General features: G+C 42.3%; 1 protein-coding gene across 1 annotated transcript in view; it reads right to left on the bottom strand.

Annotated features, from left to right (window-relative positions):
- tenm4 (teneurin transmembrane protein 4) overlaps positions 1-27,309 on the bottom strand; it is a 359,498-nt gene that overhangs the window by 272,783 nt on the left and 59,406 nt on the right. The window contains 2 exon segments of the mRNA XM_084064566.1: positions 18,777-19,049; positions 22,054-22,365. Coding sequence (XP_083920692.1) covers positions 18,777-19,049; positions 22,054-22,282 — 502 coding nt within the window. The 5' untranslated portion in view covers positions 22,283-22,365.

The following is a 27,309-nucleotide window of genomic DNA, read 5'->3' on the forward strand; positions in this document are numbered from 1 at the left end:
CTCTCTCTCTCTCTCCCCCCCCCCCCCCCCCCTCCCCCTCAGCTTCCATGTGTCCTGCTGTCTGTCTCAATGAAGGAAGCAATACATAAGGGAGTGAAGTGACTGTCCATTCTCCCTTTAAAAAAAAAAAGAGAAACGGATGGGATTTCAGACTGAATCTTATCACTTGAGCTTTTCGTGTGGTCTTCTCTGTCTCCTTTGAAATCTTTGCAATATGTGTAGAACCACAAGCACAGCTAAGAGCTTTTTTTTTTTACATAATACTGTCCTGGAGAGCCAAAGAGCCTTTACTAAGTGTGAGGAAAAATAAAAACACCACATTGGGTTTCAGTAACAGAACCTTACAGTGTAGCGTCGCAAGGTGTAGGGGAGGACCGGGGTGGTCAGTCCTAACACTTTCTGCATTTAACCCATTGAGACCTGGAACTGTCTCATTTTTAGATTTGAGCTAAAAAGCATTATTTTACACTTTAGGCTATTCAAAAATAGCAGATCTACAAGCTCATAGCGCGGCACCGAGTGCCGCGCTACGAGCTTGTAGATCTGCTATTTTTGAAAATTCGTGAAAATGTGTGCAAATCTTTGAATATATATATATTTTTAAAGCGAACATTTTTAACTCAAATCTTTGCTTCTGGGGGTCCCTGGAATAAATTTTTGATGGGGGTCCGCGGCCAAATACATATAATGTTGGGGGTCCTTGACGTGAAAAAGATTGAGCACCACTGATATAGAAACATACGTTTTTCAGAATACTGTTGAGATTTAGGGAGACGTGTAGAATCGGCATCAGGTCTCAATGGGTTAAAGTGCTCGCACGTATTTTTACACACGTCTTATCTTTGCTCACGTTGTTTGTTTTTGAATATGCATGCATTTACAATTCACGCATATTCATTCATTACAATCTCAAAACCTTACTACATGCTCAGTGTCATTAGCACCGGTACTTACAAACAGTGGATTTTATTTTTGTTTGATATGTGTATTTGTTAGGTAATAACAATGCTCTGCCAACATTTCCTATAGACGAATCCACAGAGCGCTGCCTGTAGCACCGCAGTTATGATTGCCTCTTTGTGGATTCGTCTATAGCATACATGGGCTATTTTTGAATAGCCAAAGACATCTAAAGTGACACAGATGCGTTCCAGGTCTAAATGGGTTAATCAGAAAATTACCTCTAAAACAGTCGATATATACAAGCTCATAACACATCACGATAATCACTTGTCGCTTGCCTCAAAGGGCGAGAAAATTGAAATTCCCCTGCAGGACTTGAACCCCAGCATGCCTATTCTGGGGGGGGGGGGGGGGGGGGGGCAAAAATAGGCGATCTACAATCTACTTGTAGTTTGGCTATTTTTGGCAAAGAGATTTAGTGTAGACGGAAATAAGTGGTCTGAGTAAAGTTGTAACTCCAAGTCTGTTTCATTAGGACTAGAGCAGGGGTCTTCAACAGGGGGTCTGGGACCCCTGGCGGGTCCTCAGAGCTACTACAAGGGGTCCGCCAAATCTTTGTGTGATAGGATAATCTTTTTACATTAACCACTTGAACCCTAGCATCCTTTTTCTTAGGAGAACTTTAAAAAACGTCTCGCAGCACGAGGCGTTGCGAGCTTGTAGATCGGCTATTTTCGGCAAAGAGAGGGAAAAAGGATCAGCGTAAGTACAGAGTGAAAGCAAGGTCAAGTTTACTAAGTATTGACGGTTTATGTGGTTAAATGTCAGAAAATACACATTAACATGCATCAACCATACCCTGATGATAGTTCTGTCAAACTGGTCTATGAAGCTATATGAAATCTATGAAAAAGTTTAATCTGCAACAAAATGTTATACAATATGTAGTGGGGGTCCCTGCTTCATCTCTCTCTCAGACAGGGGGTCCTTGGGCTGAGAAACGTTGAAGACCCCTGCCCTGGACTAGAGGGTTTATAAGTGGTTAACAAAAATCTCTCCTCCCCCCCGCCTTGCCCACATGGACTGAACGGTGCCAGGCCAATCAGAACCATCTACTGTACGCTTGGTTGAAGCTAAGTCTTCAAAGTGTGTCGTAATTGGGGGTTTACGAAAGTGGCTCAGGAAGTTCAACACTATGGGATGTCAGGTCAGTTTTTGACTACTGCAGATGTCCACTGAAGCATGTGGATCTCTACTCAAAGTGCACATGACAATTAAACGTCCAAATCCGATCCGATACCTTCAACATGATTCTGATTGGAGAAAATTGAGGCGTTTGAAGAACTGACCGCGACCTCCCCCCAAAGACACATTTTTAAGTTATCTCGTCTGTTACAAAATTGTACCGAAACCACTTGAAAAATATCACCTCAGAGCATCTGCAGTGGTGGAAAGTAGCTAAGTACATTTACTTAATTGTACTTTACTTGAGTATTTCCAATTTCCATTACTTTTACTCCAATACATCTCAGAGGCAAATATTGTACTTTTACGCCACTACAATTATTTGAAAACTTTAGTTACTAGTTACTTTTCAGATATAAACTATGATATAATGAAACATACATTAACCACTTTAAACCTATTTTAAACCTAGGCTATTTGAAAATAGCCGATCTACAAGCTCACAACGTGTCGCATCGCGACGCGTTGTGAGCTTGTAGATCGGCTATTTTCAAATATTTAGTACTTTTACTTTTGGTACTTTAAGTACATTTTGATGCTAATACTTTTGTACTTTTACTCAAGTAATTGTTTTATTCTGGACTTTTACTTGTAACAGAGTATTTTTATATTGCAATATTGGTACTTTTACTTAAGTAAAGAATCTGAGTACTTTTTCCACCACTGATTCGAAGTATGACTTTCAACTTATCAAAACGAAACACAATTTGATATATATAGCTATCTGAAATATCTCCAATGCTAGAATGATATTAGCTCAACCAATTAAATGTGCAGGCCACAATAAACAAGCTATATACAGCAGAAAGTGCTGATTTACCCTATTGAGTGTGTTGTGTCACGAAGGACACAAAGTCTTCCCTTCAGTACCCTGGGGAAACCAACGCATGCTCTTTGTTGTTCAAAGACTGAAATGTTTGTTATAATTAAATCATCGGACACATGCAAACCTCAGAGAGACATTAATTGTGCATATTTAAATATATAATAATTGATTTGTCTATCAAAGCATTTTCCCATTGTATCAATATTACATGTGCCCTGCCTGTGTGTGCGTGCGTGCTTGCTTGCGTGTGCGCACACGCGCGTGCGTGCACAGTCGCGCACGCGCGTGTGTGCGCCCTGTGCGGCTGCACGTGTGCAGTGTTGGCCATTGTTCCTCCAAGGTCACTTTGAGAAACCCCATCCCTGTGGTGCTACCACACTGCTGTAAAACATGCCCTAATGAATCCAGCCCCTGTAATACAGGAAACGTCTCGTCTAATTGGACGTCTGATTTCACTCCACTCCGAGCGAGTTCCTAATACAGCGGTGGCAGGACTCCGGGGAGATGGTTCAAAGGACAAGAGGAAATTAAAATGCATCTTAAATGTGGAGCGCGTATCAAAGAAGAAAAAAATCTGCATGTTCACTTCGGGAGGGTGTGGCAGCCGGCGGCAGTGCTATTGCTGTGTCCGTTCTTTTTAAGCTGAAAGATGAAGGTTCCTGAATTCCTGTATCAAGCACAGAAGTCTACTCTCTCGTGGCTCCTTGAATATCGCCCAGTAACCTATTAAACCATTGAGACCTGAAGCAGATTCTACATGTCTCCTAAATCTCAACAGTATTCTGAAAAACGTATGTTTCTATATCAGTGGTGCTCAATCTTTTTCATGTCAAGGACCCCCAAAATTATATGCATTTGGCCGACCCCATCAAAATATTTTGTTCCAGGGACCCCCAGAAGCAACGATTTGAGTTAAAAATGTTCGCTTTAAAAATGTATATATTCAGAAGATTTGCACACATTTTCACGATTTTTCAAAAATACCAGATCTACAAGCTCGCAGCGCGGCACTCGGTGCCGCGCTACGAGCTTGTAGATCTGCTATTTTTGAATAGCCCAAAGTGTAAAATAATGCTTTTTAGCTCAAATCTAAAAATGACACAGTTCCAGGTCTTAATGGGTTAAGAGTTGAGTGATCAAATGTTTTAGAAGAGTGTACTGTACATCAGGGGTCTTCAACCTTTTCAGGCCAAGGACCCCCTAACTGAGAGAGAGATGAAGCAGGGACCCCCACTATATATTACATACACTTGTGTTGCAGATTAAAGCTTTTCATAGATGTTGTATTCATGCTAATGTGTATTTTCAGACATTTAACGACTTAAACCATCAATACTTAGTAAACTCACTCTGCACTTGGTCTGCTCTTTTTTCCTCTCTTTGCCCGAAAATAGCAGATCTACAAGCTCACAACGCCCTGCGGCGCGAGGCATTGTGAGCTTGTAGATCTGCTATTTTCGGCTAAAGTGGTCCTTAGAATAGGGATGCTAGGGTTCAAGTGGTTAATGTAAAAAACAATGATCCTATCACAAAGAGATTTGGCGGACCCCCTGTAGCAACTCTGAGGACCCCCTAGGGGTCCCGGACCCCCTGTTGAAGACCCCTGCTGTACATGATGTTTACGGACAAAACATTGGCCCTGATTCATAAAGGGATTTGCGACCATATTTTGTACGTACCGGCATTTAGGACAAGTCGTACATATCCACCTGATGCATAAAGATTTTTTGGTCTGTGTTTTGTGCGTCAGGTGCGCACGTTCTCAGGTCAGCCCCGAGGCTGGCGTACCAGGGCTGAAATGTGCGTATGTCTTTAGAATGCTTTATTCTTCATGTCAAAATCAATTACAACAGTGGCAAACCTCAAATAAAATATATATGTGCCCAACATTTGTCAACACACATATATATATATAAAACATTAAAAATAAATGTCAAACGATATATTGCTTGTAGCCTATGCATAATATAGACATGATGTAGATTCCACCGCTTTTTATTTATTTTCCATCTCAGCCAAAGTGTCACGTAATAATGAAAATCGGCTATGATGCCTTAATGAAACTGCGGAGGGACTGACTGCATCAGTGTCCGTGTCGCGGTATTAATTTGTAAAGCCTACTGTAGGCTACTGTATATTGATCACACGAACGGCACACACAACAGCCTAATAAATATTACCATCTGATGAGGAAAAATAAAGTGGATGAAAGCTGTGTCCAGAACCATTCCCCATTCCGACGTAGGACAGTGATATCCAAAATGAACTAATTTAATCAATAAGCTCTGGTCCATAATCGGATAGAAGCGTTCCACTTGTATGCCCTGGATTTATTTTCAACATCATATTTAGGTGCGCAATGTTCATTAGAAAATGCTTATAATATCCTTTCCACGTTTTATTAGCCTTTTATTTGGTAATGGGGTTAAACCTTGTAAACTTCTTTATTCTCATTACACATGAGAGCATTTATTACGTGATCCGCTTCCAGACAGAACAGTAAGTTGTCAAGGCGATGCGACACCGCATCTGTTATCTTAGACGAGAGACGGCAGAGTTGAACTGCATCAGCGTTGCCAGATGTTGTGAGAGAAATAAGCAACCAGGTCTAGGAAAACAAGCCCAAAAGAAGCAACTGGCACTTAGGCCATTATAAGCACTTTAATTAAACCGTTGTGAGCTTGTAGATCTGCTATTTATTTTTTATATCGTGTAATAAAATTTGGAAGATTTGGAAGATTTTTTAAACATTCTGACAACACAAATCTGCCTCCAGCTGGCACAAAACATTTTCAGATGGGGCTTATAGATATATTAGCATACATATTAACTTGGGGTATATAATATAAAAATATTTGAGAACCACCGGTTAAAACAATTAAACAATTGTGAAACAAGCCCAAATAACCAACTACACTTTAGAAACAAGCCCCAAAAACCTCATCCCACAGCTACCAATATTTACAAGCAACTTTACAGAAAAATAAGCCCAAATTCGCTTATAATGAGCGGACATGGCAACACTGTTTAGCACGGTTCAGCCCGGTGACGTTGAAGTTGGATGCTGTTGGATGCAGCCTTCCAGAGAGTAATCATCACACCTGGTCATACGCACTGGTCATACGCACGTCTCTGTCATATACTACACCCCTTTTGAATTGCACGTTCGTTTGTGAGTACCAAAAATACGACCTCCTTTAGGAACTTCATTTACACCATATTTAGGACCCTCGTTATGAATCGGGGCCATTGATATTACTTTGTTTCCATGTTTTCACAAGTCCTTTCAAGATACAATTAAAGAATGTATGTTATATGTCTTCATTTTCTGAAATCAGATCTCTGAGTAACACAGGCTAGAGCAGTGATATTCAACTGGCGTTCCGCGGGCCAAATACGGCCCCAGCGGAGCTTTCTTGTGGCCCCTGGAACATGTTCTTTTTACATGTTCCAATGTTACATTAAATGTAAATATGTATTATATGGTTGGTTGTACAGGATGACCATTTTGAATGTTTTTCTTAACCATTTACTGAAGCTTGTCAATGGTTAATCAACCATTAACAGATACGAAGAAAATGTAGGCTACTATTTAGAATGGAGGAATATTAGTGAGTTGGGACACTCAGGGTCCCAAATGAACACCTACCAGTACTGCATTTGCAGTCAAGACACTGCTGCAGGAACCCAAATACGGGTAAATGTAAGTCACCCATAAGAAAATTACTTGGGTCAAATTGTTAAAGTAGCTCACATATGTATTTAAGCATCTGGTGTTAAAATATGTATTAAGTATCAAAAGTAAAAGTATTGGGGTGCCTGCTGGCCTACCGGTCCAGGCACATACTGTACTGTACCACAAAGGCTGGTAATCCAGTCTTACAGTGTGCTTCGGGTTCGACTCCTGGCATTTGCTGTGTGTCACCCCCCCATCTCTCTCCCTATTTCCTGTCAGCCCACTGTCCTCTTAACACATCGGGTGCCGAACACGGTCTGAACCGTGTGTTTACATAGTGGCGCTTCCGCCGCTTCGGTGCCGAACACGGTCTGAACCGTGAGTTTAGTCTTTTTGTTTTTTTCGTTTTTCTCCGCGCGGGCGGGGCTAGAGCAGCTCTGGGAGCACCCATTGTAATCCTGCGAAGGAAGTGCCAGATCGCTCACCGGAAACACTTTTTTTTTTCCCATCCGCTTCCTGTCTATTTCCTACTTTGAAACGCCTATATCTCCGAATCTGTTTCCTGTGGGGAAAACCGGTCATGCGCGATGCGCGATCCCCCCCCGTTGTAACTCGCCAGGGGAATGTTATGGTTCCAGGCTGTAGCTAGGCTCATGGGACAACATGAATCGATGCTTTTTTTTGCGTGGATTTGCTTGTAACGCACGCGGAAGCTTTAAACAGCAAAGTGCAGTCAATGGGGAGAATGCTGGCACCCACGGTAAGTTGTTATGAAAAAATGCTGGCACCCGATGTGTTAAATAAAGGCAGAAATAGCCCCAGAAAAATCTTTAAAAGGTAAAAGTATAAAGACCTTTTTATGGTACAAAGAAACAAAACAGCCGGAAATGTTGTCTACGTCCATGCTTCTAACTACTTTCAGAATAATGTATCATCCACTTCAAATACATCATAAGACCTTGTGCTCTTATCACTCGGGTACTCAAAACAAACTAAATGAAAAATTGTTTCATTCATACGAACATGTAAACACTTCACCTGGTCCCCAATACTCTTTTTACAAAGATGCTTCCATGCCAGGGACCCGTGCACAGAACATACTGAAATATCTACAGTACTTATTTTCTTAATATCAAAATCTAAGCCTGTGCACTATTAATAAAGGACTGACACAGAAATGTTCCTATAACATCAAAATGCATGGATGCAGTATGAAGCAGGCCCTAATAAGTTACCATAATGGACAAAATGTGTCCATTATTGTGTCCTATCGCACCTATAGCACACAACAAACGGTTAAACGTTTTTTTTGTCGCGGTCTTGTGGCCCCTGACTTCAAGTAATTTTACGATTGTGGCCCCCTGCCTAATCTAGTTGAATATCCCTGGGCTAGAGAGATGGATTTTGGTGAATATTACATTTTTCATATCGTTTGTTAAACACTATAGGAGTTCCCCAAGGACCTATACTAGGCCCCCTCCGTTTTCACTCTACACTAAATATCTACACCGAAAAAACAAGCCAAACTACAAGCTCATAATGCGTCGCAACGCTACACGTTGTAAGCTTATATAGATCTGCTATTTTAGCCAAATGTTTGCACCAGAATAGAGACAGAAGGGTTCATGTGGCTAAAATCCTGTGGATCTCATCATGTTGAAGAATCTGACATATTGTGGGCGCAGGGACTGGAATATAGGACTTAAACAACATGTTTGTTTTTATTTAACGTCTATCTGTCATCGCATCACTGATCTACAATGACGATTATAGTTCTCCGAGAAATTGCTGCTTCGACACCTCTGTATATTAGATGGTGCAGCAGCCAATTATTTGGCACAGAATAAGCATTGCTACATTTTTGGGGAGATTCGCGCAGACCCGTTTTCTGTTTACTGCGAGTAATTAAAATTGCACAATGCAGGTGCCGTGGCAGGAATAACTGAGTGCCAGCGGGGTCATTTTCTCAGGGATAGTCATCCGTCTGTGTGGCAGCTAGTTAGATACCGAATGACCAGAGCCAACAATAACAGAAGATAATAGGAATGAAGAAGAAGTCATCGAAGACTTTGCAACACTGGCCGTCTGAAGTAGATATCGGCTTGGCCAATCTATCAGCCTTATTTCTTTTTTACGACATCGGTATAGGCAATTATGCAGCCGATGTGTCCCACCGTTTTTAGTTTTTTTTTTACCACTTTCCAGGATATTTCTAGGATTTACCCCTTTAACCCCACCATCCTTATTGTGGGAAAGGCTGTCACAGAAAATAGCAGATCGACAAGCTCACAACGCGTCGCAGCTTATCGATCGGCTATTTTCAGCAAAAGCCTTCCCCACAGTAACAGAAACAGCCCTGAGGGACTCCGGTCAACCATATAGGGTTTAAGTGGTCAAGTGGTCAAGTTGTTAAATAAAAAGATATTTGTGTTCCTTTTTATTTATAAAGCTTTTTGCATAGAAGTCAAATGTTCTTCAATTTAATTACGTTTTTTCCAAACTGATTAGAAAATGCTGCACTTTTTGGGGGGACAAAATATGGGTCAAACCATCGGTAATCGGTGGTCTCCAAAATCAGGATGATCATCGAACCCCAAAACCAGGCATGGGTCGGGCTGTAGTCTGAAGTAATCAACTCTCCAGTCGAGAAACCTCACAGAGAATAGCCTTTCCTCCAACACGGCACAACCTTTTGGTCATAGGGCTTTGGCTGTAAACGTACAGGTAGCATTTCTCAGAGGAACACCCTTCCTTTACAGACAGCCAACCGCACTGTGCCTTCAAAGACTTCAGTTACCGAGCCTCCCCTCCGCCCTCCGGAGCCCTTAACCTCTGTCTTTCAGCAGTTCAAAGGTCGCTAAGTGTTGACACATTGCACGTGACAGCTGACATATATATATATATATATATAGGTGTCGCGGGAATAACCGGAGCCATCCTCAATATGGAGTTTACAAGTTAGGGTTGAGGGCAAGTTAATTACATTTCATGATGTCGTAACACTTTCTCACAACAACACCTTGGAGCAACATCTCACGCCAACACACAAACATACACCCACGTTGGTATTAAATTATGTATAAAAGAATGCCGCAGCAGACTGATTCATGTTAACCCATTAAGGAACTGTGTCATTTTTAGATTTGAGATAAAAAGCATTATTTTACACTTTGGGCTATTCAAAAATAGCAGATCTACAAGCTCGTAGCGCGGCACCGAGTGCCGCGCTACGAGCTTGTAGATCTGCTATTTTTGAAAAATCGTGAAAATGTGTGCAAATCTTTGACTAAAAATACTTTTAAAGCGAACATTTTTAACTCAAATCTTTGCTGGGGGTCCCTGGAACAACATATTTTGATGGGGTCCGCGGCCAAATACATATCATTTTGGGGGTCCTTGACATGAAAAAGATTGAGCACCGCTGATATAGAAACATACGTTTTTCAGAAAACTGTTGGGATTTAGGAGACACGTAGAACCGGCTTCAGGTCTCAATGGGTTAACAATGAAGATGAACCCTGTTGCTGAAACGAGGCATGCAGTCTAGCCACACTTTCATCTGACAACTGCACATCAATACATAATGCTCCTAGCCCAGCTAAAAGCATGATCACATCAGCACATTAGCCGCTACGTGCCTTGAAGGTTAAAATGCTGATTGATGGCTTCTGTTTAATCATGCAGGAGGGGAAAAAATCGTAACCGAATAGAGAAACTATACCATCACTCATCTTCAAGTCTTTTATTTTTACGTGGGCCTCCAAACCATTAGTAAATGGATGCGTTGTGTGGTGTTTTTTTTATCTTTCTTACTTCAACAGAAAGCGCCTTCCACATCTGTCCAGTGGATTACATATAGTGTCAAGACATTAACCCATTGAGACCTGAAGCCGATTCTACATGTCTCCTAAATCCCAACAGTATTCTGAAAAACGTTTGTTTCTATATCAGTGGTGCTCAATCTTTTTCATGTCAAGGACCCCCAAAATTATATGTATTTGGCCGCGGACCCCCATCAAAATATCTTGTTCCAGGGACCCCCCAGAAGCAAAGATTTGAGTTAAAAATGTTCACTTTAAAAATATATATATTTCAAAGATTTGCACACATTTTCACAAATTTTCAAAAATAGCAGATCTACAAGCTCGTAGCGCGGCACTCGGTGCCGCGCTATGAGCTTGTAGATCTGCTATTTTTGAATAGCCCAAAGTGTAAAATAATGCTTTTTAGCTCAAATCTAAAAATGACACAGTTCCAGGTCTTAATGGGTTAAAGGCACTGACACAATCTTTAGAATAGATCACAAGAGACTGCACTTTCTGGAACCAGAGGGAAAGGGGTTCCAGATAGCCTCCTAGATTAGAAATTCTGGTGTTGTGCAAAAAAGCTCTGGACTACAGATCACGTTGCATCTCGGAGATAAAAAAGAAAAGCAACTAAATCTTTCATCAGACTCAGCCCAGCATCAAGGATAATTCCCGGCCTTGTCTAGGGTGAGCTGGTGAGACCAAACTGCAAGAGCAGTTCAAAAAGCATCAAACGGATCCTTACAACTCAACTGTTAGGGAGGAGGATTTTCAATTCTCGCCCTCTTTAAAAAACGTTTGCAAAGTTTAACTGTGACATGTTGCCGACCGTGCATTGTGATCGACTCATCCAGGGGGTGGATGCCCCATGCCATTAACATTAGTGTGTGTGTGTGTGTGTGTGTGTGTGTGTGTGTGTGTGTGTGTGTGTGCGTGTGAGTGGTAGCAAATCCCACACCAAAGTTAGTGACAATTTAAACTTTATGGTCGGCACTGACTGACATGTACATTAGTAATTAGTCACTATTCAAATAGAGTCCAAGTAGAAGATTTGACAGAATTATCCTTTAATACCTCATCCTATACCCCCTTCAGCCAGAACCAAATCATTATAATTTTTCATCCACACGATGTGGTCTTGTTGAAACACATATTAATGTATGGAGATATAATTACAGTCACAGGAAAGTAGTGAACTTTCCCTCTGTGCAAGAGCATGGTGACAACGACTCTGCTCAAATCCACCCCAACAGGCAATTACTGTCCATTACTGAAAACCATGTGTTCTTAACCCATTGAGACCTGGAACTGTGGCATTGCTAAAAAGCATTATTTTACACTTTGGGCTATTCAAAAATAGCAGATATACAAGCTCATAGCGCGGCACCGAGTGCCGCGCTATGAGCTTGTAGATCTGCTATTTTTTAAAAATCGTGAAAATGTGTGTAAATCTTTGAATATATATATTTTTAAAGCGAACATTTTTAACTCAAATCTTTGCTTCTGGGGGTCCCTGGAACAACATATTTTGATGGGGGTCCGCGGCCAAACATATATCATTTTGGGGGTCCTTGACATGAAAAAGTTTGAGCACCGCTGATATAGAAACATACGTTTTTCAGAATACTGTTGAGATTTAGGAGACATGTAGAATCGGCTTCAGGTCTCAATGGGTTAAAATGAAGCAATTAAACAGTAGTTGGACATTCTACTTAACTCAGTGGTTGCTTGTGAGCTGACACAGGGGCAAAGTTAAAAAGACCAAGAGGTAGTGGAGTAAGATTTCCTTCAAAATCTCTATGTTTGCCCTATGCTTATACGTTATCCAGACTGAGTAAGCGACAGTAATATGGAAACTAAAACGGATCATGTGAAGACCAACATGAAACGTCATAGCCTGGCATGGCTAGACTAATATCACTGGGTAGATATTAGTCTGGAACCACTGTGTGGAACCTGCGTTTCCAAGGAGCGAAATAAGAAAAATGCCTCTGGTGATAAACGCGCCTCATATTCGCATACTGGGCCCTGATTGGTGCCCCACAACTTCAGGGGCAGCTAAATCCAATCACAACCGAGCGGGGCTAGAATAATCTGCAGAGGGCTTTTCCATGTGTCTCATATGTCTCATATGTCTCATATTTAATAGAAGACATTGTTTAAAAAATTAAAGAGACCACACGACAACGCATAGGATTGCTTTGCATGTAATAGCTGACTGCTAACGCGTCGTGAAGGGAACCATCTTACATCCTCAAAGCCCATGTTAGAGCAAGATCAAAGCACAGCTAAATATATCTCCCCGATCAATAGTGTGTGCAGATCTCCCGTGAGGTGCAAGCGGCTAAGAGCGCACAGCCGTACAGCCAACCCCCAACAGCTCTCTGGAACTAATTCCATTTTGTCGTTCTAAAGCGCCGCGGCGTAAGTCCATGTGCAGGCCCCCGCCTTGCATTATTCATCTCGGCAGGTTGCGGGCGGCACACGTGAATAGCAGCGAGACCTCTCCGCGCTGGCTTCCTTCCGCGCATCGTCAGCAGCACTGCAGTTTCTCATGGTTAAAACCCACTTAAACCCTTTATACGTCAAGTACAGACCCCCAGGGGTCTGTACTTGGTCTCCTCATTTTTCTCTCTACACCAAATCTCTTTGCTGAAAACAGCCGAAGTTCACAGTGCATCGCAACGCGACACGTTGTGAGCTTGTAGATCGTCTATTTTTGCTATATGTTGGCATTCATGTGCTTAACACATTCGGTGCCAGAGTTGTATTCAAAAAGTGACGTTGAGTGCCAGAGATCTCATCGTTTGTAGCGCTACGTTGTTTACAGCTGCAGACTCCACGACAAGCACCCGATTGTAAACAATATATGCATGAACGATGGTGGTCCTGGAACAATATCTCAATAACATCTCTCACACGAGTCACCATGGCGGAGTGATCTCGGATCGAAAATGAGTGGTTTTCCCCACTGTAAAAAGTTAAGATAATATGGATTTTTTTTGCAAGGAGATAGAATGGGAGTGGACGGGAGCCAGTTTTTTTGGCACGGTGATCCATCTGTCCCTTCCTTCTCACAGTCACCGTGGGTGATTCCAGAGCTGCGCTAGCCCCCCCCCCCCCCCCCCCCATTGTGGAAAAAAAACAAAAAAAAACAAAAAGATTGATTTCACGTAGATTCCCGGTTTTGGCACTCAACGTCACTTTTTGCAAAACCGTAGATTTACCCCCCCCCACTGGTTTCTCTTGTGAGCTTGTAGATCTGCTATTTCACCAACTGTTCGTCTGTTTTCGCCAAACGTTCGCCTACTAATGATGACATGGCCAGAGTAGGGACGTTGGGTTCATGTGGTCATGAGAAGGAGATGTGATATGAGAGCCACGGTGGTGGTGATGGTGATGGTGAGAGAAAGGCGGGTTCACAGCACACACACATCTGAAGCCCGCAGGGGAGAAAGCACCCAGCTAGCGCTGTCTCCTGCACCCTGCAGGCTGGGCTGCGTGGTGCCATGATCAGCCTATGCACAGACACGAGAGCTGTGTGACTCAGCAGCTAGAAGAACTACCCTGAGGGAGCCCCCCCCCCAGCCCCCCCCCCCCCAGGGGACCAGAGGCAGTGTGTGTGGTTGATACGATGCATACACACCACACACACATACTGTACATACATTCCATGAATGTCCCGCTGAGCTGAGCATGCACACATACACATGTAGATCTCATGCGTTCATCTTCGCATATGAAGAAACACAAAAGCCCACAGACTCGCCCGCCCGCCCACACACACACACACACACACACACACACACACACACACACACACACACACACACACACACACACACACACACACACACACACACGCACAAACTAATTACCAGGCTATCAGCAGGGGCAAAAATGCCACAGAGAGAACAAGAATGTTCAATGCATTGCATGGCAATGCAATTTCATTTATTAAAGGAATGACACAAATAGCACGTTGTGAGCCAGAAATGTACCAGGCGTCAATGTGCCATGCATGCACCCTAAAGGTCTTATCGTTAAAAGGCACGCCAGTACAGTAGACCAGTGAAACATCGTGGAAGAAATTATCGCTTTTTCAAAAACGATTCCCTCATTTGCATTGCGTGCATGCATTAAGAGACGGCCTGGTCAACAAAGTCACATGAGCAGAGCGGGTAGAAGTACCCGGCGGCTTGAATACATTAAAGCAGCAAAGTAAATGGTTTGTTGATTTAAAGAGATTAAAGCACACACAAGCAAGGCAGCTCGATGGATTTTAATTAACTCGCCATATATAAATTGTATGTTATTAGCCATTACTGAATTAAATGCTGAATGCAAGAGCTTTTTCTGCTTGGACGCCTGGAATAAAAAGACACTCACAATTGCATTATGAGGGGGGGGGGGGTTGTTTTAACATTCCATCGCTGTCGGGCGGGAAGCTTTTCTGTCCAAAAGCGCTACTTTTCAGGAAATGGAAAAAGGAACCTGTGTTCCAATGTATTTAGTCACAAGCTCATATTAAAGGTTCTATGACATTCATTTTCACTTTTTTATTTTTTTTACGTTTTTTGGGGGGGGGGTTATGACCTCAATTACACCCCAAAAAACTGAACTTTGAACATTCAGTGGATTTTCTGTGGTCTGGGGTTTTCTGAATAATTAGGGTGAAAAGTAATCTGTGATTGGCCCTTGGACTGTGAGGTCACGGTCCATTATTCCCGCCCACTCTCCTCCTCGCCCCTCCCCTCCCCTATCCTTTCCTTTGCAGAGGCGATGATTGACAGGCAAAATCCCTCAACAGCGACACCCACAGGCAAAGATTTATTTTTTCATTGCAGTTGAAAAGGCTTTAGAAATGTGAGAGAAAAACACCTGCAATGGCTCAATATAGTCAATAGAGTGGAATTTTCAGTTAAAACTTTTTATACACGTTTGAAGGACCATGACAAAGACTTTTAATGTGTTGTAAAACTGAATGTCATGAAAGCTTTAATACCTTTCGTTGGTTAAATATTTATGGACACGTAACAATTTTCACTAATTGCACTTCCAAAATGTTTCCAAAACAGCTGATCTATAAGCTCGAGCTTGTAGATCTGGTACTTTTGCTGCTTTTGCGTGACGCGGCTATAGTGTGACGTTTCTGCCCGACATGCAGCGACGATATGCAGTTCACGGTCTAATCCAGAGAGACTTAACCCATTAAGACCGGGAACGCATCCGTGTGTCATGTTTTGCTTTCTTTGGGCTATTCAAAAATAGCAGATCTACAAGCTCATAGCGCGGCTTGTATATTATAAATTATATATTGTATACTTTTGAAAAATCGTGAACATTCGTGCAAATCTTTGAATATATATATATTTTTAAAGCAAACTCAAATCTTTGCTTCTGGGGGATTCTACAAATGTCTTCTAAATCCTAACATTTTTTTGGGGAAAAAAACATACAGTATGTTGCTATAATATCAGTGGTTCTCAAACTTTTTCATGTCAAGGACTTCCCAAAATTATGTATTTGGCCGCGGACCCCCATCTGAAAATATTTGGTTCCAGGGACCGCCAGAAGTAAAGATTTGAGTAAAAATGTATATATATATATATATATATATATATATATATATATATATATATATATATATATATATATATATATATATATATATAGATATATATATATATATATATAGATATATGTATATATATATATATATATATATATATATATATATATATATATATATAAAAGATTTGCACACATTTTCACGATTCTTTTCAAAACAAATAGCAGATCTACAAGCTCATAGCGCGGCACTCGGTGCCGCGCTATGAGCTTGTAGATCTGCTATTTTTGAATAGCCAAAGACGTCTTAAAATGACACAGATGCGTTCCCTCCCCGGTATGAATGGGTTAAAACACGCGAAACGAGCAGTGCGTACAGTGCGTGCCAATAAGTACATATACCCCCAAAAACACCCATCCAGGGACATCCTCTTTAATTATGTACAACGGCAAGCAAAAACCACGTCCCCGTGGCGACTCAGATCTGATCAAGCAGATGCGGGGTGCAGACAGTGTTCTCTGCCCGAGTCATCCCGCTTCCAACAGTCACTTCTGTCAGTTATAATAAGAAGCTAATACATAATGTGACACGCTCTGAAATGCAAAACTATTCACAATGGTGTGTGTGTGCGCCGAGGCCGCGGGGGCCTGCAGGGGCAATTAGAATCTTTTGCCGCTGGGTCCGTGATGAGTTCCTCTATCTCTGAAGGATGCTGGGTACAAACGGCGTCGTAAAATCTGCCAGTGAATATGCATGATTTGGGGGCTTCACTTTTCCACTGCAACCGGGGAGCTCAGATTAGTAGCCCCCCCCTCCCCCCCCCCCCCCCCGCCCCGCCCCCGCCTGACATGATGTGGTTTATTTTGCCAAAATACGCAAAAAAACATAAAAAGTTGAGGCTAAATGATTAAGACCTGGAACTGTGTCATTTTTAGATTTGAGCTAAAAAATCATTATTTTACACTTTGGGCTATTCAAAAATAGCAGATATACAAGCTCATAGCGCGGCACCGAGTGCCGCGCTACGAGCTTGTAGATCTGAAAATGTGTGCAAATCTTTGAATATATATATTTTCAAAGCGAACATTTTTAACTCAAATCTTTGCTTCTGGGGGGTCCCTGGAACAAAACATTTTGATGGGGGTCCGCGGCCAAATACATATCATGTTGGGGGTCCTTGACATGAAAAAGATTGAGCACCACTGATATAGAAACATAGGTTTTTTCAGACAACTGAGATTTAGGAGACATGTAGAATCGGCTTCAGGTCTCAATCTTAAGGCCTGTGTTAGCATAGAAAACCTGTATCTCTACCTCCACTGTTCTGTTCTGTCTTTTCTTGCCAAAAGCGTCTCTGGTTTAGCAGTCACATTGGCTATCCAAGTCATTATTACACTGCAGGTCAGTGTATCGGCAGAGAATGGCTGAGCCGACGGTTCAAAAAGCATTTCCTCTTTCAAACGCAATTCCTTAAAATCATGGGCTGTGCACTAACAATGGTCTATACAATTTGAATGACAATACCTCCAACAAAGCTTTTATTTTCTGGCTTCCCCCCCCCCCCCCCTTGCTCTGCCCACACACGATTTAAACGCGGACCCTTACACTTGACATGTCTCATTGTGACATATTCCCAGAGCGGACGTGACCTTCTATGCTGCATTGGGGCCCCTGGGGCCAAATTAGAAACACCAAGTCACATGAAAATGGAGCCAGTAAAGCTGCCAACCCCCCCCCACCCCCACACCCCCTATACCCACTTTCTCCAAGGACTGATTTCACCAAGAGCCACCTGCCAAGCCCTTGCCAAGAAGCCACAATCAACACGACACAGATAAACACTGCGACAGGAGCAGCGAGCGTGCAACAATACATGATTACTGTTTGTAGTCCTGGCACCCAGAAATGAGTCCAAAATGGGTTCCTAAGCCAGATCTCAATGTTGTTGTTGTTGTTGTTGTTGTTGTTTTCAGCTTACCGCCAGGGTTTTCAATTTATGCAGAAAGTAAGGTCTGTGGGTAATACTGAAAATGTGACTTTTTAATCTGTTCAACTTCGAAATGTGTTGATTTCTGGAAATGATCTTGTGAAAATCACAAGTCTTGGTTTGCTACAGGTCTCATTTTTTTAAAATTTCTTCCCAAACTCAGCGCTAAAATTCGGTGACGGGAGCCCAGGGTGGCCTACAAAAAGAGCTCCCTACAAAAATAGATCCCTGTAGCGCTCAATAGACTGCTTTGCATTTGATGTAGAGGCAAAGGTATTATGCTCATGTACCGGGGTTGCTGCTACATGCTTTTTCCTCTAGCCCCGAATAATAAGCTGAAATCTCTCCAAGTTCCCACTGAATGTGAATGCAGATATGAGGTGCCTAATGAAATTTGTCACCATCAATTCAGTCGGAATAGAATAGTTATATCTTGGGGCTCAAAAACTCATCAAGACAATTAGAAAGCGAGAGGGAGAAGATATGATTCATACTCTGCCTAAAATGGGCACCTGCTCATCTAATTCACCACAGTCTTTGTCTGTTCTAGTCTCAAAGACATGGCAGGTTACTCCGCTTTAAGCCAATTTGTTCGTCTCTGATGTATACGCAAACACAACTCCTTTCCAAGATAAACCACAGATGCCCACAGTTTAGCATGCTAGCAAACAGTACGTTATTATCAGCAGCTAGCAGCGGATCCCGAAAAAAAGACAAGACCAGGACTCAGTCAAAGGCTTCCACAGTGCTTAAGCTCTTACCGTTCTCCGTGTTCTCGTGTTCGGTGTCGGTGAGGGTCAGGTTGGAGTTGGCCCTGCTGGACAGGCAGGAACTGCGGCCCGACTTGGTGTTGGTGCGGCCCCATAACCGGACGGCGTGCTCCGGCGACATGATGCCGTCCGTCTCCGTGTCGGCGTCCGACCCAACGCTCACAGAGTACTCGCGGTGAGGCATTCCCAGGTCGCTCCTGTACGTGGCCACATGGGAGGGGAGGGCCTCGCCAAAGCCCAGGTCTCTGAGGGAGAAGTCGGTTCCTGCGGTGGGCGACAAACACATGGTGGAAAGAAATGACGTCTGTAATGTGATCGGTATGCTTCACGTGATTCCTGGGTTCAAACTCATGGTCTCCTGGCATGGGAAACCAAACGTCTACCTACCAACCAAAGAGGAAGCCCCCCCCCTGTTCCAAACGAGATATTACACTTTGGGGTTTTCGCAGTTAAAGCAGCAAATCGTATTTTCTTTTTTTGTTTTTTGTGTTTTTTTCACTGAATTAATAGCATATAGCAATACCACAATGTATTTCTACATTGTGGTATTGCTACTTTTACTGTGCTTTAAAAGCCACAGTTTGAACCATGCAACATAGGACGTGTTAAGAATTCACAAGGATTCTACTCGTGCATTGCATTGCAATAGGGAGATTGGGTGATTGCATAGAGTGACTCAGGTTTTATCTCAACACTTGCTTCGGAAAGGTTTTGAGTTTAAATGACTTGTGTGTGCGTGCGTGTGACGTGTTGTTCATCCAGAGCATCTAGAGAGCATCTACTATGTAATTTGAGCCATGTCACAGGTACTCATCTTTTAATGGTTTAGTGGTTTCCAATTGAAGTTATTACAATAAATATGATATCCATCTTACCAACTTCCTTCCCATTACAGGCTATGTAGCGTCTCTGTCGGGTGGAACCTCATATGCCCAAAACTGTTGCTTTTCAGGGTTCAAATAAAAAAATGGCTGAAGTAGCAGATCTACAAGCTCAAAACGTTTCGAGCTTGTAGATCTGCTACTTTTGATGCTTTTGTGTGACGCTGTAGTATGATCAAGTAGGGTGCTAATTTCAAAACACAAACAGTTAAAACATGGAGATACCTGTAAGAGATTTCTCCCCCGACAGCAACGATAGATAGTGCCATGACATTTTATTCTAATCTTGACGATCAATATTTTCACTATTTGTCGTACAGTTAAGTAAGGCTTAAGTGGTTAAGAGTTCCGAGCGTGTATGCTGTGTGACAAGTCCAATCCCGGGACCCCACCTCTACTAATAGTGACCCACACAGTGACAGTGTCTGAGTTAACAAGGGACTCCTCATTAAAAAGATGTCAAGCTTATGGTTGCATTGAAACAAAAAGGCAGGGACACCGCCCAACATGCTGAAACCAATCTCTGATCTTTTACCATCAGTGTGTACTATACTGTCAAATTACTCTGCTGGAGGTCAGTGGCTCTCAACTGAAACCCAAATTAAGAACCATCAACTGCATGAAGTGAACCCATTAAGACCGGGAAAGCATCTGTGTCATTTTAAGACTTCTTTGGCTATTCAAAAATAGCAGATCTACAAGCTCGTAGTGCCGCACTACGACCCCCCCCCCAGAAACAAAGATTTGAGTTAAAAATGTTATGAGTTAAAAAACAATGTATTTAAAGATTTGCAGAAATGTAGATCTACAAGCTCGTAGCGAGGCACGCTATGAGCTTGTAGATCTGCTATTTTTTGAAGAGCCAAAGTATAAAAAGAATGGTTATAGCTCAAATTTAAAATGACTCAGATGCGTTCCCGGATTGAATGCGTTAACTACACTTAAACCTTATATACTGTTTATGCTTATATACTGGCTGTTCCCCCAGCGGTCTATACTTAGTCCCCTCCTTTTGTCCCTCTACACCAAATCTCTTCAACAAAAATAGCCCATCTATAAGCTTGAGTTGCTGAAAATAGCCGATCTACAAGCTTGATTGAGCTTGTAGATCTGCTATTTTTGCAGAACGTTCTGCTATTTTCCATGAATGTTTTTTTGTTTAATACTGGGCATGCTATATTATCACATATGGATGTTAGGGTTTATGTGTTTAAAAACAGAATAAAAAGACCGTTCCATAGGCTTAAAATCCAACTGGCATTGTTGGCATGTCACCTGTATAAGTGCAATAAACCTAATGAAAGCATCTTTGGCTTCATATTTACCTCAAATTGACTCATTTTATCAGCTACATATATGGTTCATAGACCATGTTTGAGGGTTTCAATAATAGATCAAATAAGAGATTAAAACAATTGGGGGTCCATGGCCTAATACAGGGGTGACTTTTTGGGCACATGATCACTTAACCCTTTTTCAAGGCTAGCGTGATCCCCCAGTGCCAGATGAAACCCACCATTTACTTTATAGCAGATATACAAGTAAGACGCGCGAACGCAGCTGGAAAATAACAATAAGAAGAATAGAAAGGAATGAACTTGAAATATGCACAAATGACATGGAATTCTTAGATATCCCAATAGATGAACTTGTGTAGATGCTTGTAGATGTGTTATTTTTGACTGTCGCTGCTATATTTTTCTCAAAGGAGTGTAATTAGTCACCCAGGGGCACAGGCGAATTTCAGCCACACTGTAGTGCATGCAGGCAATGAGAGCGTGAGTCACATGGGGGCACGGCTGCACACACACAAGCCGAGCCGAGTTTCATAGTAGGCTCCACTTGGGCGGAGGCGCCTCCTTCCGCGTTCGCAACAAGCTCATAGCGCGGCAAGCTTGCAGACCTGCATTTTTTTTTTTTTATCGTGGAGAATTTGTGCAAATCTTTTAATTTAAATACATTTGTTTCAAAGCGAACATTTTTAACTCCGATCTGTGCTTTTCTGTTTGTTGATACATGTTTTGAGATGGGGGTCCACGGACAAATACATATAATTTTGGGGTTCCTTGACATGGAAAGGTTGGAGCACCACTGATATAGCAGCATACTGTTAGGATTTAGAAAACATTTTTATGTATGTATTTGGCCCCGGACCCCCCATCTCAAAATGTATTCTTCCAGGGACCCCCCCCCCAGAAGCAAAGATTTGAGTTACAAATGTTCGCTTTTAAAAAAAATGATGTATTCAACGATTTGCACACATTTTCAAGATTTTTCAAAAATAGCAGATATACAAGCTCATAGCGCGGCACTCGGTGCCGCGCTATGAGCTTGTAGATCTCCTATTTTTGTTCCAGCATGGTTTGCCATGGCTCCTCCTTCCTCACCTTGCCTGCTGAACTCGTCCACCTCGTGATGCACCATGTCTTTGACGCGGGTGCCGTACGCCATCCTGGAGTCCTGGTCGAAGGCCTTGAGCGTCTCGCTGGAGCTGTAGGACTTCTGGTTGGCCGCTTTGCCGCCGTCCTCGCTGTCGGCGGACGAGCTGGTGTAGCGGCGCTCCGAGTCCCGCCGGGCGGTGAGCGAGCGGTAGGGCCGGCGTTCCTTCACTTCCATGACGACGGCGGCTGCTGGCCTAACCTCGCTCCTCTACAACATCCACTCTGCGTTTACCGATGCCAAGGCTAGTCCGAGTGTCTCTGAAAGAACAAACACAATTCACTTGATCAGTGGCGTGCACAGACATTTTGAGGGGCAGGTGCTCAAGTAAATTATACTTTTTTGTGTTTACTTGGTCTGCTCTTTTTTCCCCTCTACACCTATACCTCTTTGCCAAAAATAGCCGATCTACAAGCCCACAACGCCTCGCGCTGCGAGGCGTTGTGGGCTTGTAGATCGGCTATTTTTGGCTAAAGTTCTCCTCAGAAAAGGGATGCTAGGTTTCGAGTGGTTATGGTAAAAAGAAAAATCATATCACATAAAAATTTGGCGGACCCCCTGTAGTAACTCTGAGGACCCCCTGTTGAAGACCCCTGCTGTAATCTGAAAGAAAAAAAAGAAAAAAAACTTTTTTTTCAAAAGGGCACTTCTGGTCAAGAGGGCAAAGGGCAGGTGCTCCAGCACCACCTAGAGTCTATCTGTGCACGTCCCTGCACTTGATGAATTGAATACACAGGACCACAATGGAAATGTTGTGTTATGCCGTAACCCATTAACACATCGATTGCCAAGATCGCATTGATGCATTCTTTCATTTTTTGGGGAAAATTCCACAAGGGGTCGACCTAACACAGCTTTGGAATGATCGATCGTCACTCAGAGAAGTAGAATGTGGATGTGACGTCGTTCCAAAAAAACTGGAAGCCATCCGCTTCCTGTTTGGGATTTTCAGAAAAACAGCTGTAACTCAGTTTCTTTTTTTTTGCATTGAAAACCACTAGTTTTCAGCGGGCCGAAGCCCTAAAATGGCGGATCGCGGTTGGAACGTTGTCGTTCCTATGGATACACAGATCCCTCCGCTAACCCACGGGGACTATTTTGTTTGTGTTTTTGGGACACAATGTCGGTTCCACAGCGTTTCAAATATCATCGGATTGAGGTAATTATACGCTGGCAAGGGGATAGAAAACTATGCTTAATATCTTGGCAATCAATGTGTTAAGACCGGTGTACGCAGCACGTGGGTCATTTTTTAGATTTCTTTGGCTATTCAAAAATAGCAGATCTGCAAGCTCATAGTGCGGCACCGAGTGCCGTGCAACACGCTTGTAGATCTGCAATCTTTTTTTAAATCGTGAAAATGTGCGCAAATCTTTGAATATATATATTTTGGCCTGAAATGTTTGCTTCTGGCCAGAAGCAAACATTTGAAGAAGACATTTGAAGAAGACATATGAAGAAGACATTTGGAGGGCCCCATTCGGGCCCTCCAAATGTCTTCTAAATTCGAACTGATGTTGCTAAAATATCAGTGGTTCTCAAAAACCAGAGAAGTTGAAAGGAGTTGGAAATGTTCGCTTTAAAAAATACTGTATATATTCAAAGATTTGCAAACCTTTTTTTTTCTTCAGATCTACAAGCTCATAATGTGCCACTCTGTGCCGCGCTATGAGCTTGTATATCTGCTATTTTTGAATAGCCCAAAGAAAAATCTAAAAATGACACACAGATGCGTTCCCGGTCTTAAAGGGTTAATAGCATTATTGTATAACTGTTACCTCTGTACTTTTTGCAAATTGTTGATCAAGTATTCAATCAATCAATCAAAACCCACACACAACCACTCATTAGGTCAGTGGGTTTTCACACTTTTTGTGCCCAAGTCAAACCAAACGGGTCGCAATGTGACACGTTTGTGAACTTGTAGATCGGCTATTTCAGCTATGAGTGTGAAATTAATAAATGAATGTATCATTTTTAGTGACTTGCTCACATCACAATAGGGACACATTTTCAGATGGGGGTCCGCGGCCAAATATATATCAATTTAGGGGTCTTTGAGATGAAAAGGTTTGATAACCACTGGAAAAACAGTCTATTGCAGGGGTCTTCAACGTTTTCAGGCCAAGGACCCCCTAGCTGAGAGAGAGATGAAGCAGGGACCCCCTCCTCTATATTGTATAAAATTGTGTTTCAGATTAAACTTTTTTTGTTCTCTTGGTCTGCTCTTTTTTCCCTCTACATCTCTTTGCCAAAAATAGCCGATCTACAAGCTTGTAGATCTGCTATTTTTGGCTAAAGTTCTCCTCAGAAAAGCGATGCTAGGGTTCAAGTGGTTAATGTAGAAAAAGAAAAAATCATATCACACAAAGATTTGGCGGACCCCCTGTATTAACTCTGAGGACCCCCTAGGGGTCCCGGACCCCCTGTTGAAGACCCCTGGTCTATTGCATATGTGTGTGGTCGTCACAAAATCCCAAGGCACACCTGGACTCATGAAACAGTCTCTCTGGCCACAGCGTTTGAGAACCACTCCATTAGGTCACTGGCTTTTGCGGCTATGCTTTTAATTTTCCAAATGATATTGTTTCTTTTTTTATATATAATGTTTCCCTTTAATAATTAATGCAACCACTCAGCTAAAAATGAGAAACCTGATCTACTTTCTTTCATTTATTTCTGTATTGCTTTGCCTCCATATTATAGATTATTTAAAGATGTGTAAATGTCTGTATTAATGCCCTTTTGATTATATTCCTGAATAACAATCTATTTCTCAGAGTGACCTTCAATTTGATACCGTGGATTGCTTTTTCACTCGCTCTAGAGCCTTACAGACGCCACATTTTGTCATTAAACTACAGTGATCCCACTGCGTCTAATCTATTTCTCAAACTCATATAGCTGTACATATAAAAGTGCTTTTTAGAGATACATTATAATAAATTGATGTAAAAAACTATATTCAAATGTTAGACAATGAAACAGATCATCGCTCCCTGTGTAACTGTGCTTCTTTGCAGCATGCTTCCGTGGAATACAATACACCAGGGGTTCTCAAAGTGGGGTCCAAGGACCCTTTGGGTTCCTTGAGGGCGTTCCAAATGGACCCTTACAGGCCTGTAACTCTGAGAGTGTACAAATGGACCCTTATGGGTCCATTTGGTTCCATTTGTATACTCTCAGAGTCAGGGTTATCTTTGAAATTAAAAAGATTGAGATCCACCAGAATACACCAATAAAACTACTAATACATGACGCTACATCCCCCCAAAAATGCACAAATCATTGCATGTTCTCCAATAGTAGTATTTGTATGGTGCAAGGGGAAGATGAAGGAGCTGCTAGGATTAGTTTTAATAAAATACGGCATAACAAATCTGCCTCCCATAAAGTTTTACGACGTGAGTCTCTCACAAATATTCCTGTTTGTGTGTCATATAGAAACGCTGGGGGCCCCCAGCCACTCCAGACGTGGCAGCTATCCTTCCCTGAATTGTGTTGTTTATAAGGTACAAATCATCACCGCTTCAGAAGTGAAGCTCAGAACAAATCCCAAAGAGTAGGGTGAGGAGCCAGCACAGGTGATTGAACTCTGAGCCAGAAATATGTTGTGCTCAAAAATAGTCAGCAGAAATGACTCTGCAGCTTGTAAAAGTTTTGTAAAAGTTACAGAGAAGAAAAAACTCAAATGTGAATTAAAATTCCTAACAAGTATTATATAGATTTTTCGTTTCCTTGAGGAGACACTCTGTTTATCTTCTTGTTTTTGTTTTCCACCCGTGGGAATTGCAGATTTATTTCCCATCTAATGTGTTTTTATTGTAATACTACTGTGTTATTTTATTACTTTATGTCTATGCTTGATACAGTGTAGTGTGCTATAAGCCATTACTGTGCAAACTGCACATTCTGGGTGACCATAATGCTTTAAAAGCTATTGAGCTGGCTTAACATCTGTCAATGTGGATGTCAAGTTGATTAGCGGCTAGGTCTCTGTTTACCTTGAAGCTCAATTATGGCGCTTTTCGATAGCACAGTACCTACTCAAGAGACCATAAAGATTCAGGGAACACAAATATCACATCAAGATTCACTCCCCATCCTTCCTTCTGCTGCTCCTTTGACATTATGTGTCACAAATGTTGTGTTGTTTGCCAAAGCAATAGCAATAATACTTGCTAATAGTTTGTGAGGGACGTGGAAATTAAGAGCAATTATCTCAAACAACTTGTCTTGTACATGTTGGCTGTCTTCTTAGGTTTTATTTACCAAACACAAAGAAGTAGTTTGAAAACCTGTTGTAACTGATTGACCGGAGTCCCCCAAGGGTCTATAGTAGGCCCCGTAATTGTCCCCCTCTGCACCAAATCTCTTCACCGAAAATACCCAACCTACAAGCTCAAATTGTACATCAGCTATTTTCGACAGGAATGTTCTGCCCAGTATAATAGGCGTGCAGTTCATGTGGTTAATAAAAGGATGTGCTGGTATCCATGCCAGCTATAAAAAAGGAAAGAGGGGATGCGAACAATTACTTGCAATGCAGTTTTGACTGACAACACGTCCATGCTCTTCAGACAAGTATTTTCCCACAAGATAAGCTCTTTATGAATACTGTATGAGATCTTAGCTGGACAGAACAGTAAACAATAATCCTCAGTGAACTATATTTGGCTCGACTGGCAGGAAAAACTTAATTGAAGACACAATTGTTGAGCTGGGGTGGTTTCTTTTGTATATATTGACAGCTGAAAAGATGCTGGTGATTAATGACTTCGGGGCCTCCGGACCAGGACCTCCACCACATACGGGGGTGGGGGTGGGGGGGGGGGGGGGGTGGTGGAAACACTCCCACTTTGAAAAAGCTAGAGCACTTCAGCTGCTCTGAGGACTTAAACAGCAGCTTGTGTAGGTTGCAAAATGTTTCTTTCTGTACCTTTCTCCTCAAGAACCTTGATGCTATGCAAATGTAGCGAGTGCAAAGAACAAGTGGCTTTCAGAAAAAAGTTTTGTGAGCGTTCTCTAAAGCACATTGTTTTTCTCATTCCCCCTCGTGCTCGGCCACGTCTACTCGCACGTCCCTTCTTCCTCATTGTGCGTTGGTTTGGTATGCGGCGACTCGTACCTTTCAGGGCATGGGAAACGCAAAGGGCTCTTTTCAAAGAGGCAGCTGCATGGCCACACTGAATTGTACATGATGC

This window comes from Gymnoscopelus microlampas (assembly GCF_963454915.1).
Source record: "Gymnoscopelus microlampas genome assembly, chromosome: 8".
NCBI classification, from domain to species: domain Eukaryota; kingdom Metazoa; phylum Chordata; class Actinopteri; order Myctophiformes; family Myctophidae; genus Gymnoscopelus; species Gymnoscopelus microlampas.